The sequence below is a fragment of the Procambarus clarkii genome, chromosome 66, assembly GCF_040958095.1.
Source record: "Procambarus clarkii isolate CNS0578487 chromosome 66, FALCON_Pclarkii_2.0, whole genome shotgun sequence".
NCBI lineage: Eukaryota > Metazoa > Arthropoda > Malacostraca > Decapoda > Cambaridae > Procambarus > Procambarus clarkii.
The window spans coordinates 28,044,617-28,060,926 of record NC_091215.1 but is presented as its reverse complement, the minus strand read 5'-3'; the positions used below and the strand labels follow the sequence as shown (position 1 = coordinate 28,060,926).

Genomic DNA, 16,310 nt, shown 5'->3' with positions numbered 1-16,310 from the left:
TTACTCAACAAATCAGCAATCAGAACAATAAAAGCTCCATTCTCAGACAGCATTCAGCATCCACTCCCACTCCCAGACAGCATTCAGCATCCACTCCCAGACAGCATTCAGCATCGTTTACTGATTGGTTTGGTGTTGGACTAAAGGCTTCTCAACCTCTGAAAGGTTATTAAGCCCCTACAAGTGTTTACTGTAGTTTTGGCTGCTCAGTTAACGAAGCCATGTTTGAAGCGAGGACCAGCAGAACGAGGAGGTATAAACGGTAATGAGACAAATGAGTCGCAGAGATTAAAATGATTTTCAGCGATCAATAAATAAATAGATGAAGTTGCCAAACTAATTTAATACACAGTTTCAAATGTAAATATGATTATGAACGAGAGAAAAGTCTTAAATTAAAACTTAAATTAATGTTCGAAAGAACATTAGTAGTCAGCTTAGGAGCTGACGCACAACCCTACCTCCAAGCGCAGCTATACAAGTCACACATGCACACCCGCACGCCCATTATTTCGTTGATTAATAGAGCCGGACGTGTTCAAGACCTTGGGTCATCAACAGGGCGTACGCTGGGGAAAACATGAGTCCCGTTACATGTTCTTGCATTATACTTGAGGGAGGAGAAATATTTGCTAGGATTTAACCCCGTGCAGACTTTACAGCTTACAAGACTTTCAAGACCAGGTCTTGACGTTCATGTCTTGGGCGAGGCTTTGACGACCACTCTAGTTGAGGCTTTGACGACCAGGTCTTGAGTGAGGCTTTCACGACATGGTTAGGTGAGGCTTTGACGACCAGGTCTTGGTCGATGCCTTGACGACCAGGTCTTGGTCGATGCCTTGACGACCAGGTCTTGGTCGAGGCCTTGACGACCAGGTCTTGGTCGAGGCCTTGACGACCAGGTCTTGGTCGATGCCTTGACGACCAGGTCTTGGTCGAGGCCTTGACGACCAGGTCTTGTGGAAGGCTTTGACGATTTGACCTGACTAAGAAGCCGAGTGTACCCTTATATAAAGGTCCTGTGGCGCGCACTAATCACGCCCGAAAGGTCCTGGGTGCGATTCCCTCAGTAAAACAGAAGTACTCACCTAGTTGTTGTACTCACCTAGTTATGTTTGCGGGGGTTGAGCTTTGGCTCTTTGGTCCCGCCTCTCAACTGTCAATCAACTGGTGTTTGTGTCATTTTTCCTTTCATATAATGCTTTTGTTCACTTAGTAGTAAAAAGATATACATCCGTAAATATACTTATATATACATCCATCATATATACATACATTATAAATATACATCCGTAAAAGTAGTAAATATACATCCGAGTGCATGGGGGAAATTGTGTGACACCCCGGTTAGGCTGGAGATGGTCAGCGTTTCTTGCGAAACCCCCCTCCCCCCAATAAGCCTAACAGGTTTCTAGTGTCCAAGTATTGTGAACAATAAGGTGAACCATATTGTAATCTTGACGGGGTTAGTGCACCATACTTGACGGGTCTTGTACTATACACTTGACGAGGTTGGGAAAGTTGTGTTTCGCTTGGCCGGTCACCTGACAAAGGTCAGCAGTTGGACCACTTCACCTGCTAGGCTCCAATCCAGTATCTGCTTCATGTATAGTGAGAGTACTCAACCCATCCTCCTGAAATGATAGTACTTATATTACCTATTTGGTGGAAAGTACTAATATGGTGATGGACCACCAGTAAACCAGTTGTACAATTAATTATATAGTCCGGAAAAAAAGCTAAAAAGCAAACTTAAATATTCCTAGGCCTAGTATAGCACATATATTAACTATGTTAGGTCTAAGATAGCGTGCATTAGGCCTAGGACTCCTAGGAGAGGTTAGGTTAGATTAGGCTACGTCTAATATTTATGTTGCAGCTAAACAAGTTTTTGGTTTGTCCAAATTCAGTAATACAAAGGTCATCTTTCTGGCGGTCCATTACTACATATTTTTCACTTTCCACCAGCGGGTTTTCTTCCTATTGGGGAGTGTTGTACATGCTACTATGGCGGTATGTCCACTCACAAGATGAGAGGCGCTGCTCAATAAACTCGCCCCTCGGGGCAAAATTTAATTTAAAAATTTAATTTCCACCACATAGTTACAATAAGTACTTTCATTTTAGGAGGCTGGGCTGCAGTTGTGTGTTGATGTTGGCACTTACCTACGATTACCTTTGGCAGGAGAGTAATTCTGCCTTAAACATATGTTATCTATACATGCCAAGACAAATTTACCCTGACAAATTCGCTTCAAACTAAGTTGTTCTGGTATAATGAAGTATAGAAGGCAGTACTCATCTAAAAGTTCGTCAATATTTATATACAAAAGCAGGGTTTACCGCTTACAACAAAAAAAAAGCACAAGCCAAAAAGTGGACGTGCCACTGCACGAGAATCAGCACATTATCATCTTCAGAAGCCAACCTGCCCTACAAAGAATGTCGCTTTTCGCTCGTAGGCGTTACATAAGTTAAAAATTGTCGTACTAGAAAATGGAAGCGGCTGGCGACAACAGTTGCCTAATTTTTGGCTACTAAATTAATGTTAAGTGAACAATGGCATTGTTGCAGGCGATGAGTCACAATAACGTGGCTAAAGTAAGTTGACCAGACCACACACTAGAAGGTGAAGGGACGACGACGTTTTGGTCCGTCCTGGACCATTCTCAAATCGACTTGAGAATGGTCCAGGACGGACCAAAACGTCGTCGTCCCTTCACCTTCTAGTGTGTGGTCTGGTCAAAAATGGCATTGTTGGTATAGAAACCTGCCCAAACGTCTCGGCCTGACTGGGAATCAAACTCTGACCCAGTCGAATGTGACACGAATGCTCACTTCTCTGCTGCAGGTTTTCATACTATCTTGATCATGGTGCAGTGTTCCAGTCAACACTACAACTATTTACTTTACAGGATAGAAGGCAGGAGCTAGCCAGTGAATCTGAACAACATTGGAACAACCGGCAAATTTAAGCGTTAAGAAAGAAAGAAAATAAGGTGGTTCCAGGTGAGAAACTGTAAAAGCAAGAATTCGTCTTGGATACAAGGATAAGTGCCAAGTGAGATTCAGGATGGAAGTGACAGTTGAGCAATTGAGTTGCAAAATCTGCAGTATAAAAGAGGTACGTCGTCTGGTTGTGAGACTGTGCCCACCCGGAGCATTAGAAATATATGTAGCATAATAAATCCCATATTTTCATTTTATAAAATACTGTATAGATAAAAAAAAGTCATTAATTAAAAAGACTTCCCTACATTGCACCTGCAAGATAATGTAAGCTTGAGGAATGTAAGATTTTAATCTCCATGTTGGACAATCTTCATTGCACCTGCAAAATAATAATCTAGCTCTTCCGTGAAAAATTTACGACTCAATCTTAGGAAACTTTGTTGAAAACATTTTGGTATTAAATATAAATACAACGCAAAATCAAAAACACATTCAAAATACTTTCTTGTGAGCAACGGAATTAAGAATAGTGATCCGTCAGTTTTACCAAGACGTGAAAAAATGCTGAGGATCCTTTCTGTATGTTGCATTCAAGTTATCAAGAGGAGGAGGAGGACGGGGTAGACGACCTGGAGAAGCAGGATAACCGGAGGGGAACCCTTGGCGGGCTGATGGTGGGGGTGATGCCACACTCCCCACACCCCGCATATATTATCTTATCTCATATCTCACAAATTTGGGTGCTATCACTTTGAAATTACATCACGTATGATGACGATAGAACTGAATGGCGGACAAAATTAATGTTATATTAAAAATGCATGAATTTCAAATTTAGCATCGTCCTGATCATATATTTTCTGACCACCGACCCGCCGCCACCCTGCCGCTTGGAACACAATAAATGACCATACTCGCCGCCATGACACTTCATATCCAATCAGCCTTCAGCACAAATACACAACATACATAGTTACTGAAGAAAAAAAAGCCTCATTTACAACACCCATTGACAATATACATAGCATTAGGCCTAGACATTCCTCCATGGAGGGATGAGGGTTGCCACGTCTCTCAAGAGCCAAGTTCCTGGTGGTTTTCGGGAACGGTCCTGGGTGGGCGGGACCCTGTGCGAGGCTAGCCAGCTGACCAGGAGGACCTGGAGTGTGGCGACGACTGTGACCGGGAACACTAGTGCTGCTCCGCTTCCTTCAAGCAGGCACCGCCGTACCGGTGCCCCGTGGTGCTCTTATTATTATTATTTACGACAGAAACCTTGCGTAGACCGCCATCATGTATGATGTGTTCGGGTCAATCCGGGGTCTATTAAAGATAGACTCCGTGAGCATCGATAATAATATATTTCGTATGCACTACAAAGCGACTATGTTCGTCTTAGTGGCTTTTAGCTTGTTGATAACACAGAAGCAGTACTTCGGCGACCCCATCGACTGCATCGTGGAGGGCGTGGACGCCGGGATCATGGACACCTACTGCTGGATCCACTCCACCTTCACCATCCCCAACCTGACGGGGGCCATCGTGGGCGAGGAGGTGCCTCACCCGGGCGTGGCCAACCCTGCCATACACGGCCCTGACGACCAGTACCAGGTCAAGCATCACAAGTACTACCAGTGGGTCACGCTCTTCATGTACTTCCAGGTAACAGGCTCATTTATTGACCTGAGAGGCAGTTGTAGTGGTCATGTCCTCCGGTCTGTTGGTGGGCGACGTACTCAAGGGCGACATTTTGTCGCCTCTTTTTTTTTTTTGTCAGTGTTTCATTCACCGTTCACAAGCTTATTCATGTACAACCATTATTGAAATGGTGGCAAATTTGTCATAAACTAGTTTCATTTTAAACTTTATAACCAAAGGCCCTGCGGGATGTTAGATGATCGGGCTGTTCATACATAGACTATTATGGACGAGTGAAGCATGCTATCTAGAATCTAGTGCATTGGTTAATATATTAATATACAGGATCTTGATGGAAATTCACACGCTGGTTTAAAAAGCTGGCCAGTGTGCCTAACTTGTGTACGAATGACGATCTCAAACCTCAGTAACGGTGTCCGCTCAGTCACTTACTGTACGAGGGATTTTTATGAACGTAAATCATGGCGTTGGCAGGTGTAAACTGTGAATGTAAACCCATGTTGCCCACGCCCCCCAAAAAGTGCTGCATGTATGATTTTTGGTAGTTAAGCACTGGTACCTTTGGTCAACAACAGGATGGGTGATTACGTGCACAGCCTTGCATTTGGTCTGGTAATCTGTAATGCCAGTATCAGGGCTTCCTTCTTAGAGACCAATTTTACAACCTAGTAGGATATCTAGTTTGATTCGTTCATGAAATTTATAAAGTACGCTCTAAAGAGTACTGTCGTTGAGGCGCGCACGTTGTCACGTTAGTTTTAATTTATAATGTACCCCATACCCATCCTGTGGAGGAAAAGGTTACGGCAGCACACAAAGGACTCTGTCGCCGAACCTTAAAATAAATTTACCTACAAGTTAAGTCCTGATAAGCTAGTTCCTAGTTAATTATTTATAACAATGTGCTATAAATTTCTAACTAATAAATTTCCTCTTCTAACAATGGGTTAGAAGAGAACCAGGCAAATGAATTTCATTGGGTGCAGGAAAAACGTTCTTGAAATCTGCCTTTTAAAAATGTTGGATCACAAAACAATGATCCAGCCAGTAGTACAGACTGCTCTTACAAGGACTGGTCCTGGCTTGCATAGGCAGGATATAACACAATTATAATGTCCAATGTTCTTTATTTTGAATATCGACCATGTTCACAAGGCAAGCAATCATTAAATTTTCTTAAACTAAACGGGTTCTGGGTCGTAAGGGAGGACTATGGTTCTGTGGGTGTGAAAAATTGTCTGTAGGGAATTTTGTAGCCCAAAGCAGAGCTTTTGTACCTCCGTATAAAGAAAATAGTAATTTAATGAATATAACAAATATAATTTTCAAAGTACAGGTTTTCTGAATAAAATTTATACATCTTAAGGCCATGGGGGGGGGGGGGGGGGGATATGTTTTGAGCACCGGCCTACCTGTGCCTAGATTCATACTGGGCGAGTTACTATGTGCTTTCTCATAATTACCTTACTTTGCAGTAAAGCTTATATATTATTTAATTGGTTTTGGGTATACAGTAATGCAAATTTTGTTTGTGGTAATAGAATCTTGACCTTGTATGGAAGGTGATTACGGTAGTTATTTTGATCTGATTGTTGCTAAATATATTAAATACTGTACTTAATTGTGGAGACAATTTACAATGAAAAGGCAATATATTTACGGCTGTATAATACTGATAAAGTACTGTACTGACAAGTGATATCATACATATCACCGATTTAAATTTATATAGTTTATATAAAATTACATATGAGAAGCTAACACTTGTCAATATTATGTGTTGGCCTTTTATAGACTTCCTTTACATAATTTACACAATAGCACATTGCATATAAATGAAATCACATGAATAAATGCCTTTCAAAAAGAATTTTCTCCAGTACAAGAAACCACTTGAAAATTGGGTAGCTCACAGCTGTGGATTAAGTGTCAAGATCTTTATTTAGGAACTCATTTTGTATTTGTGAATACAATTTTGTATCAATACATTTGTGAAATTGAAACAATAAGATTTGGAAAAATGTCTGTTTTACACTGTTTTCATCCCAGAGTACATGCTGCATATTAATGTTTTAAGTTTTTTTTATTGCACTGTCATGGCATGTTTAAGTAGTTAATGTATAAATACAAATTTTAAGTTTTTAGAATTTTGTTTGGCAATTCATTATTGATGTAATTGTGTAGTTCCTTATTTACCTAATATTGATGCTGTGCAGCAAGGTCATTATTGTAAGGACACCATTGTCATTTGCAGCCTTGTAACTATTAAAAAAACCAATTACACGCGACTAAGTAAATAACGATTCTGCTACAGGTTTTTTAAATGCATACATGCAATGGAAGGTGATGCATGCAAGGGGTCTATTGCCATTAAATCATAATCACTTAGTGTTTAAGAAAGGTTCAAACATATTCATTCATTGTCATCTGAAGTTGCAAATCTTAAGTAAACTATTTGTAAGGAGAGTTTTATATGTTTGATGCCCCTCCCCCCCCCCTCCCCCTGCTTAGTTGACAGCATTTTCAATGCTTGGCTTAATTTAAATTAACATTATAACCATGAAAATCCAATAAAAACTTGACAAAAAAGTGGTCACTGGAGCTTGATTATACCAAATTAGCAAGTTTGTGTGCTATATGTAGGTTAAGCTTAACCTAGACCTGAATGTGAATTTAATTTTGTAATGGCTTCAAAATTTAGTTTATTGTATAATGAACAATACAGTATTTAAATTTACTTAGATGCTTCAGATACCCAGCATCCTTCCCATCTCCCCATGGAACAAAAAAATACTCGACACATTTACATCTATCCTCTCCAGTACAATACTGTGTAAATAAAACAACGAATACAAACTAGACTTGGTCAGGTACCAGTGCAGCCACCACAAACAGCACTACAGTATTTGTAATCCAGAGATTTGCCAACCCTAATTCATTCACTCGTATGATTGAAATACTGTATCTAGTTTTAACTGTAGTATAGTGATGATAATTGTATTTTTCAGGCCATCCTGTTCTACATCCCCCGTTATCTGTGGAAGATCTGGGAAGGTGGTAAAGTGAAGATGCTTGTTATGCAGCTGAACTCTCCCATCTTGGATGACGACGTCAAGCGGGAACGCAAGGCTATGTTGGTAGATTACTTTAGTGTTAATCTACACAACCACAACTTCTATGCATTTAGGTTCTTCTTGTGTGAAGTACTGAACTTTGTTAATGTCATTGGCCAGATCTACTTCACTGACAGGTAATTTTTTTTTATAAAGTTTATTATGAATGTGCTGTACAGTACTTGCTAAATACTTGTGATGCCACTGATATAAATCGGTATATATTTGGAATGTATGTATATATGTGAAGTGAAATACTATAGTTGTTTAAAGTTTGCTTGTTTTTCTTTCTTAGATTCCTGGGCTACGAGTTTACTACATATGGTACTCGTGTCATTGAATTCAGCGAACAAGAGCTGGGCTCCCGTCACGACCCTATGGATGAGGTGTTCCCTAAGGTTGCAAAGTGTACCTTCCATAAATATGGTGCTTCCGGTACAATTGAGAGGCATGACGGTCTTTGTGTACTGCCCCTTAATATCTTCAATGAGAAGATCTATATTTTCTTATGGTTCTGGTATGATCATGTTTCATTTTCTTACCTCTATTTCAAAGTTGCAAGTAAATGTCCATTTTAAAATTAATACACATGTTTAAACTAAATCCTAAGGCCTTGGAGCTATTAGGGGACTACCTTACCCTACACAGTTAATGTTCCCTATAATACTTGTTTACTTGGACAACTGAATTGTTATATTTGCAATGTTTTATTCTGAAGTGTGAATAATTTTCCATATTGCTTGTTATAGTTGTGCATACCTTCCTAGGTTCATCATTGTGGCAGTGATATCTGGGGTTGGACTTCTCTACCGCTTGGCCACCTTCACCCCAGCTTTCAGACAGATCCTCCTGAGGACTCGATCCCGCCTTGCTTCCTCTGACAATGTGGAAGCCATCTCCCGCAAGTGCCAGATTGGTGACTGGTTTGTTCTGTATCAACTAGGTGAGTATCTAAATAGTTGATATGAAAAACCCTTTTAATATGTACTGTACTTTTAAATCTATTAGTTTTAATTAAAAGTTTATAGTGCAGTAATGTAAATTCTGTATTTGGGTAGTACTTTATACTCGTTCTTCTTGCAGCCAAGAACATGGATCCCTTGATCTACAAGGAATTTATCACAGATCTGGCTAACAAGCTTCAAGGAAAGGGCCCTGTATAAACAAAGTTAACCCAACTGCAAGTTGTTCGCAAGCTGCATGAAAGAAGTTTCCAGCGTAATATTGATGACCATGACACGGGGCCTGCTGACTCGATCATGGGGGGAGTTCCCTATTGAGATCTCTTTACTGGGTTTATTATGTAAAGTTTGCTTGTTTGTGTTCTAGTAGTAAATGGAATATTTCTTAAAATATTTACTAAAATTTTAGCAGATGGTGCATATAATTCTTAAAATACTCATAAGGTGCACATTTCTTTTAAGAATACAGCTGTCACAAGGATTTTTTGTCTTTCAAAACCTGGTCTTGTGCCAGGCAGGAAGAAATAGTAGTCTCAAAAACTGGCCACAGGAAAAAATAAACTTGTAAAGTTAATTTCTTGACTCTTAGAATTAGTGTCAATCCATTTGCCTTTATATCTTGCTGCCTCCTTTCCAGGTGTGTAGTGAAAAGGTGTCTAATATTTTAAGTATAGTTTAGTTTAAAATGTCATGCTATTATTTATTATGCATTTGATTAATATTTAATTTTTGATGATGGATATAGATTTTCTCATATCGTTCAACAATATGGAAGAATGATGAATTGTGGGTTTGATGATTTGGGGGGGGGGGGGCAATGGGGTTATCCAGCAAACATGTCTGCCTTCTGGGGATTCTATAACGGCTAGCTATGTCTTCCAATTTTTAAAATCGATAGTCGGTATATTTATTAGATTGGCCTGTGAGAGTCCTGAGTAAGAGACCTGAAGACCTGAACACTCGTCACTTTGCTAATGGTTAACAAAATGCCATTTAGGAGTTCGGTCAGGATTGCCATTTGCCAGTCTAGTCACCCAGCTCTTTCATTTCCGATTGAATAGTTCCTGTTACCTGTGTGGCATGGTGTGTGGGGCCTTGCATTGCTGGTTTTGAGGGACCAATTATTGTAATTATATGACATTTGGAAATATTTTTTCTACTTATTTTGTAAAGATAGTTGTGATAGGTAACATTAAGGCGTTTTAGTGTATTTGAAGTAATTTGCGTTATGAGCACAAGGATTTCAGTTTATAGTTATTGGACGCATGTAAATTATATTTTTAGCCTACTTTTGTTAAGAGGATGAATGGAGGTGCAAGAGCTGTGTAGTACATGTGTACATTAAAGCATGTTGATAGGTGAACGACTTTGACTTACTCTGTATGAACGGCGTGTTAGAGCGCCGGTGGCAGTGAAATACAAATAAATGAACAATGCTAATAGGGTTTTTATTTGGATTTATAACCTTGTTAATGTTCCAAGGGAGATGATAGTAATAATTTGAGTGAACTAAAATATGTATTGGATACTATACCAGTCAAAATCTAGCTTTGTTTTTAATAAAGGATTAAAATGTAAAATTTACTTCTCTGCTTATGCAGTCTCTAAAATCCTAGGTAAATGTTTAAAGTAAAAATGTCATACTGTGTAGGCATTCTGTAGTGTTAAGGATATTTAACGACATGCTAATCATACTGCCCTAGTGCTTTAATATAAAAAATTAAAGACCCTTCAATTAATAATTAGAAAATTTGGTTTAGAGAAATTCAAATGCCAAGAGTAGAGAACGTTTGTAATTTATTGAGGCTGTTAACTTGGACATTATAATGCTAAGTGATGTTGTCCAATGCTGCACAACGATCCCTAATTCCAACAAATTTTATTGCAATGTTATACATGAGCAAAAATCGGTTATCTAAAATTTGCCCTGAATTATTAAACATTAAGGCTGATCGTAACAAGTATCCTTTTGATGCAAGACAAATTACTTTCTAAATCCTAATAGAGCAATTAAAAAAAACCAATTGGAAAGTACTAAATGCAAAATACCCAAGGTGCTCATCGGAGAAATCTGCAAGACATAAACGCGGACAAGCCTACATGGACAAGCCTACAACTGCATCCCCGTTATCTTCTACTACCAAGAACCATACGGATAATGCATTAAAACATAATTACACAATATTTTCACACGTGCACCCCCCCCCCTCATTTTCATTAACTAATTATGGAAATTATTACTACCTGAAAGATTCTAAATTGACATACTGATATGTAGACCCATCTCTGGCGAGAACGGGTTGCAACATGAAGGAAGTTACAAGATATTGACCCTAGATATTTAAGGTATGTTTATTTTTGATAATTTGCTTTTCGATTTACATTTAAAAATTATCAAAAATTAAGATGCTGCCACCAACTTGTGTTTCGGTGATGGGTAATTATCAAAAGGCCCCAAGCCGGGAAGATTATCTGTCGTGGGATATTTAGAGATGCATTACATGTAACTCCAATACCAGAACAAAAAGATCATAAGCCGAGCAATATCAAAGGAATCCAGACGGCACCGCTCCTGTGCCAGGTAAGTCCACTACGGGCTCACCATAGCCCGTGCTATTTGCCCCGCTCCTGTGCCAGTTAAGTTACGGGCTCACCATAGCCCGTGCTACTTGAACGACGACCCCCGAAGTGCAATAGGAAACAAACACGATCATGATTGTTTTTTTTGTATATACTTTACAATAGTTATTACATTTTTGTAAAGCCATTTTCACCCATAGGTTTCGGACAGGTCCTTAATCTTGATTTTCCCCTGGAATACGACCCCCCCCCCCCTCCTCAAATCGTTTAGCAACCAAGTACCCCATTCACTGCTGGCTGAACAGGTGTACCGTTTGGCGCCTAGTCAATCCTCCCTGGCCAATTCTTTTCTGACTAAACTTATCCAATTTATAGCCAGTGTTTCATATTCTATTTGAATATGAAACATGTGTTGTGAAATATGAAAATATGTGTTTATGAATATGAAAATGTGTTTCATATTCTATTTGAATATGAAACAAATGGATATGAATATTGAATATGAATATAAATACATATATTTAACACATTAGTATATTAATATACTGGTTATACCCTTCATCCGCCTGTATGCTTCAAGCATCCCTTACTCTTCACATTTCTAGAATACAAATATCACATTTTCTTAATCTTTTCATTAGAGATAAAATTGGATTACGTCTGTTAAGAGATTTGATGCGTCAGCCAGATATCTGGTGTGACGTCGGCCAGGGATCTGGTGTGACGTCGGCCAGGGATCTGGTGTGACGTCGGCCAGGGATCTGGTGTGACGTCGGCCAGGGATCTGGTGTGACGTCGGCCAGGGATCTGGTGTGACGTCGGCCAGGGATCTGGTGTGACGTCGGCCAGGGATCTGGTGTGACGTCGGCCAGGGATCTGGTGTGACGTCGGCCAGGGATGTGGTGTGACGTCGGCCAGGGATCTAGTGTGACGTCAGCGTAGGACAGTTTCAGCAAGGATTTCCTGTGACGCCATCGCAAGGTTAGACGTCATAAGAGGATATTTATTATGATGCGCTTCAAGATTATCTTTAGGGTAACAGCCTACTAGCATGAATGAGACGGCTATTAGCAGCATGAACGAGAAGCCCACTAGCATAAACGAGACGGCAGCGCGGGAACACACTCGGCCCGTGTGGGATGTGTCTAGGTTCGAGTCCGGGTCACAGAGGATCGTTTGTCTGGGCGTCAAAGTCTTAATTCTTCACCTCCGTTGACTGTGCAGTAATTAGGTATCTGGTTCTTAACCGATTGGCTGGGCGTGTTCCAGGGGAAGCTTGCTATGGCACGGGAAAGTTCTCAGACTGCTAATAGGAGTTGATTGATTGATTGATGAAGATTAAGCCACCCAAAAGGTGGCACGGGCATGAATAGCCCGTAAGTGGTGGCCCTTTTGAGCCATTACCAGTATCTATAGATGATACTGGAGATCTGTGGAGGTGCGACTGCACCCTGCGTGACGGAAGACATCTCCTAAGAGGAGTTTGAAGTCGTCTGTTCATGTACCCACCTGCGTAAATCTTGGACACTAAAGTGATTCGAGGTACAAGCTCGAATCACCGATGATTCAGTTGAATGAAGTGTTTAATATTAAGTTAACCAAACTACATACTAGAAAATGAGGGGACGACGATTTTTTATTGTCTAGTTTATTGTGCACCCCATACTCATCCTGTGAGCGGTAGCGCAAAAGCATTACAGAGGGCACAAAAGGTCTGTTTCGATCCGTCCTGGACCCATTCTCAAGTCGATTGTGTCTCATGTCGATCCTTTAATATTAAACAAATATATGTGTATTTGTAACGCCTGTTTCTTATATAACTAAAACCGAATACACAAGAAGCAAATTTAATACGATAAAACCTCCATTTGAATAGAAACTTGGAGGGGAAGCTGTCCTACAGAGTTTATAGGAAGAAAACTGTCAATCAACTCAAATTCAAAAATTATATTCGTATATGATTGTACATTTATAAATGACTTAGCTTGCAAAGTTTCAAGTACATTGTTAATTTATGCAAGAAAACCTAAAAAAGAACACTGATATTAAAACTTATTCCTTACAATAATCTTGTTTACAAAGACTCAAAACATTACTTAAACAAGAAGAGGTAATAATAATAATAATAGCCTAATATACTGTACTGATCATTATAATCATACATTATATACCGTACAATAACAGCCAGGACCCATTATAACACGAGACTGAATGAATGGAAAAATTATTACACTTTTAACGAAATTGATAGATTACAAAAGATAAGTGTAAAACAAAAATTAATGCTGCTTCCTGTCCACGTCCGTCCAGCGCAGAGGTGTCAGTGGGAATATTTGATCCAAGTGAACAGAGCACCTGGTATATACCGCCACAGTTTAGGTCATATTCCATCTATCACAAGCACGGATACAATACTAACGCGACGGGAGACATCTCCCGTCACGCAGGGTGCAGCCGGACCTCCACAGATCTCCAGTATCATCTATTGATACTGGTAATGGCTCAAAAGGGCCACCACTTACTGGCTATTCGTGCCCGTGCCACCTTTTGTGTGGCTTAATCTTCATCAATCAAAACTAACGCTACAACCACTGGTCACCTTTGATCATGAACAAGAGTGTGTTTACTGTTGGAATCAAAAACCTTTCCCCCAACTTCTCTAAAACGACCAAACGTGGTATGGGAAAACGGGGGCAGACGAGGCCAGAAATCCCAGGACCGCTCTTGTTTAATTAATGGACATTTGAACATTTAGAACATTGCCAAAATCAAGGCCAACGAGAAATTGCATCTCTCATAAAATCCCATTTGCTTCATAACAATTGATTCTTTAATCGTTAAGTATCAAAAGTTAATGGAGATTGTATTATTTTATTATTCAACGAATCTTCTAGGAAACGCTTCCTGTCAAGCTTGGGTAAACCATTAGTGGCTGGCTGGCAGGGTCTGAGTGTCACACTGACCCTCGCTGGACGAGGACTAGGCTACCTGTGTACAACTGCTGACTCTCTATACCGCTCCCTGAGCCTCTCTCACCACCACCATGCATGATGTATTCGGAGGAATCCGGAACCTAATGAAAATAGGTTCCCTGCACATAGATAACAATGTCTTCAGACTACACTACAAGGCTACGATGTTCATCTTAGTGGCGTTCAGCTTACTCATAACGCAGAAGCAGTACTTCGGCGACCCCATCGACTGCCTGGTGGAGGGCGTGGACGCCGAAATTATGGACACCTACTGCTGGATCCACTCCACCTACACCATCCCCTCCCTCGCTGGGGCAGAGGTGGGCGTGGACGTGGCCCATCCTGGCGTCGCCGGGAACACCGTTATCGGCATGGGAGGAGAAGGGGTCAAGCAGGAGATCAAGCATCACAAGTACTACCAGTGGGTCACCCTCTTCCTCTATCTACAAGTGAGTAAATCAATTGACTTCCAACATGGGTTTAAGATGAATAGTGAAATAGAGCCGGACGAGTTATGACAAGGAGATTGATAGTTAATCGACAGATCGTTTCCGCTGTGGTCAGTTTTAATCAGCACTGTGGAGAAATGTCCGACAGACCACTGGAACATTATCTAACACAGTGCACAGTTACAGACCCATTAAGATTTCAGCTTAGATTCAACAGAGCAGAAGTTGTTAAACACATGGGATAAAATCTTACTGAAGCGACCATACGAGTCATAAATACTCATACTCCGCCCAAATAAAACAGAAACAAGCAACACTTAGTGGGCCAGCCAGAGACTTAGGGCCCGCGCAGGAATTTCCCTGCAAAAAAAAGGTTCCAATCACTTGGATTGGTCTGAATAACTACGGTCTCGTTTCTCGCTGGGTCGGTGTTCGATCCCCGATGGTGCAAGCAGTGGTCACTGTTTCTTCACTCCGTCCTCATACCCCCCATTTCCTTGTCCTCACCCCTACCAAGTGCTAAGTAGCTACACTGACTTTGTGCAGGCGAGGAGTCACAATAACGTGGCTAAAGTATGTTGACCAGACCACACACTAGAAGGTGACCATTCTCAAGTCGATTGTGTCTGACGATCAAGTCTGACAATCGACTTGAGAATGATCCAGGACGGACCGAAACGTCGTCATCCCTTCACCTTCTAGTGTGTGGTCTGGTCAACATACTTGTGACTCATCGCTTGATAGCGGTGTATTTCTTTGGTGTAAGAATTAAGAGGTCGATGTGTTGCAGGCGATCATGTTCTACATCCCCCGCTACCTGTGGAAGGTGTGGGAAGGAGGAAAGCTGAAGATGCTGGCGGATCAGCTAGACTCCCCCATCGTAGACGACGAGGCTAAGAAGGACCGTAAAACCATGCTTGTCAACTACTTCACTCTCAATCTCCACCGACAGAACACCTACGCCTTCAAGTTCTTTATCTGCGAAGTTCTTAATTTCATCAATGTCATCGGTCAGATCTACCTGACCAACAGGTGTGTGTGTGTGTGTGAACGTAATTCTCTCCCCAGCAGTCGACTAGATAACCTCAAGATAGCATGATACATTGATATCCCTAAATCTGTCCACTTGCACCTCCGTGATGACAAACATGATTTATATGACAAACGTGATTTATATGACAAAGAGTGCTGGGAAGACGGGACACCACGAGCGTAGCTCTCATCCTGTAACTACACTTAGGTAATTACACTTAGGTAATTAAACAACACAACTGAAACTATAATTCAATACAAATCCTAAAAAAAGTAATTGCTAACATATTATAGATTCCTGGGCTACGAGTTTTCGACGTACGGCACCCGGGTCGTCAACTTCAGCGAGCAGGAGATCGGAACGCGTTGGGACCCGATGGACGAGGTGTTCCCCAAGGTGGGCAAGTGCACCTTCCACAAGTATGGCGCCTCTGCCTCTAAGGAGACGCATGACGGCCTCTGCGTCCTCCCCCTCAACATCGTCAACGAGAAGATCTTCATTTTCCTTTGGTTCTGGTAAGATACATTACAATTTGTTGATATATAATTGCCATTAACGTCCTTCAGCCTGTGGGAATTGTTTTAGTTAAT

At 40.8% G+C, this 16,310-nt stretch overlaps 3 protein-coding genes across 4 annotated transcripts in view; 2 read left to right on the top strand and 1 right to left on the bottom strand.

Annotated features, from left to right (window-relative positions):
- CycE (cyclin E) overlaps positions 1-16,310 on the bottom strand; it is a 132,186-nt gene that overhangs the window by 48,962 nt on the left and 66,914 nt on the right. The gene's annotated exons all lie outside the window — the stretch shown is intronic.
- On the top strand, positions 4,109-10,126 carry Inx2 (innexin 2). The gene is made up of 5 exons (XM_045760249.2): positions 4,109-4,614; positions 7,620-7,861; positions 8,020-8,241; positions 8,492-8,667; positions 8,808-10,126. The coding sequence occupies exons 1-5, from the start codon at positions 4,246-4,248 to the stop codon at positions 8,885-8,887; spliced, it is 1,089 nt and encodes a 362-aa protein (XP_045616205.1). The 5' UTR covers positions 4,109-4,245; the 3' UTR covers positions 8,888-10,126.
- LOC123769216 (innexin inx2) overlaps positions 13,589-16,310 on the top strand; it is a 5,609-nt gene continuing 2,887 nt past the window's right edge. The window contains exons 1-3 of the mRNA XM_045760248.2: positions 13,589-14,687; positions 15,478-15,719; positions 16,014-16,235. Coding sequence (XP_045616204.2) covers positions 14,310-14,687; positions 15,478-15,719; positions 16,014-16,235 — 842 coding nt within the window. The 5' untranslated portion in view covers positions 13,589-14,309. The remainder of the gene's footprint in view (positions 14,688-15,477; positions 15,720-16,013; positions 16,236-16,310) is intronic.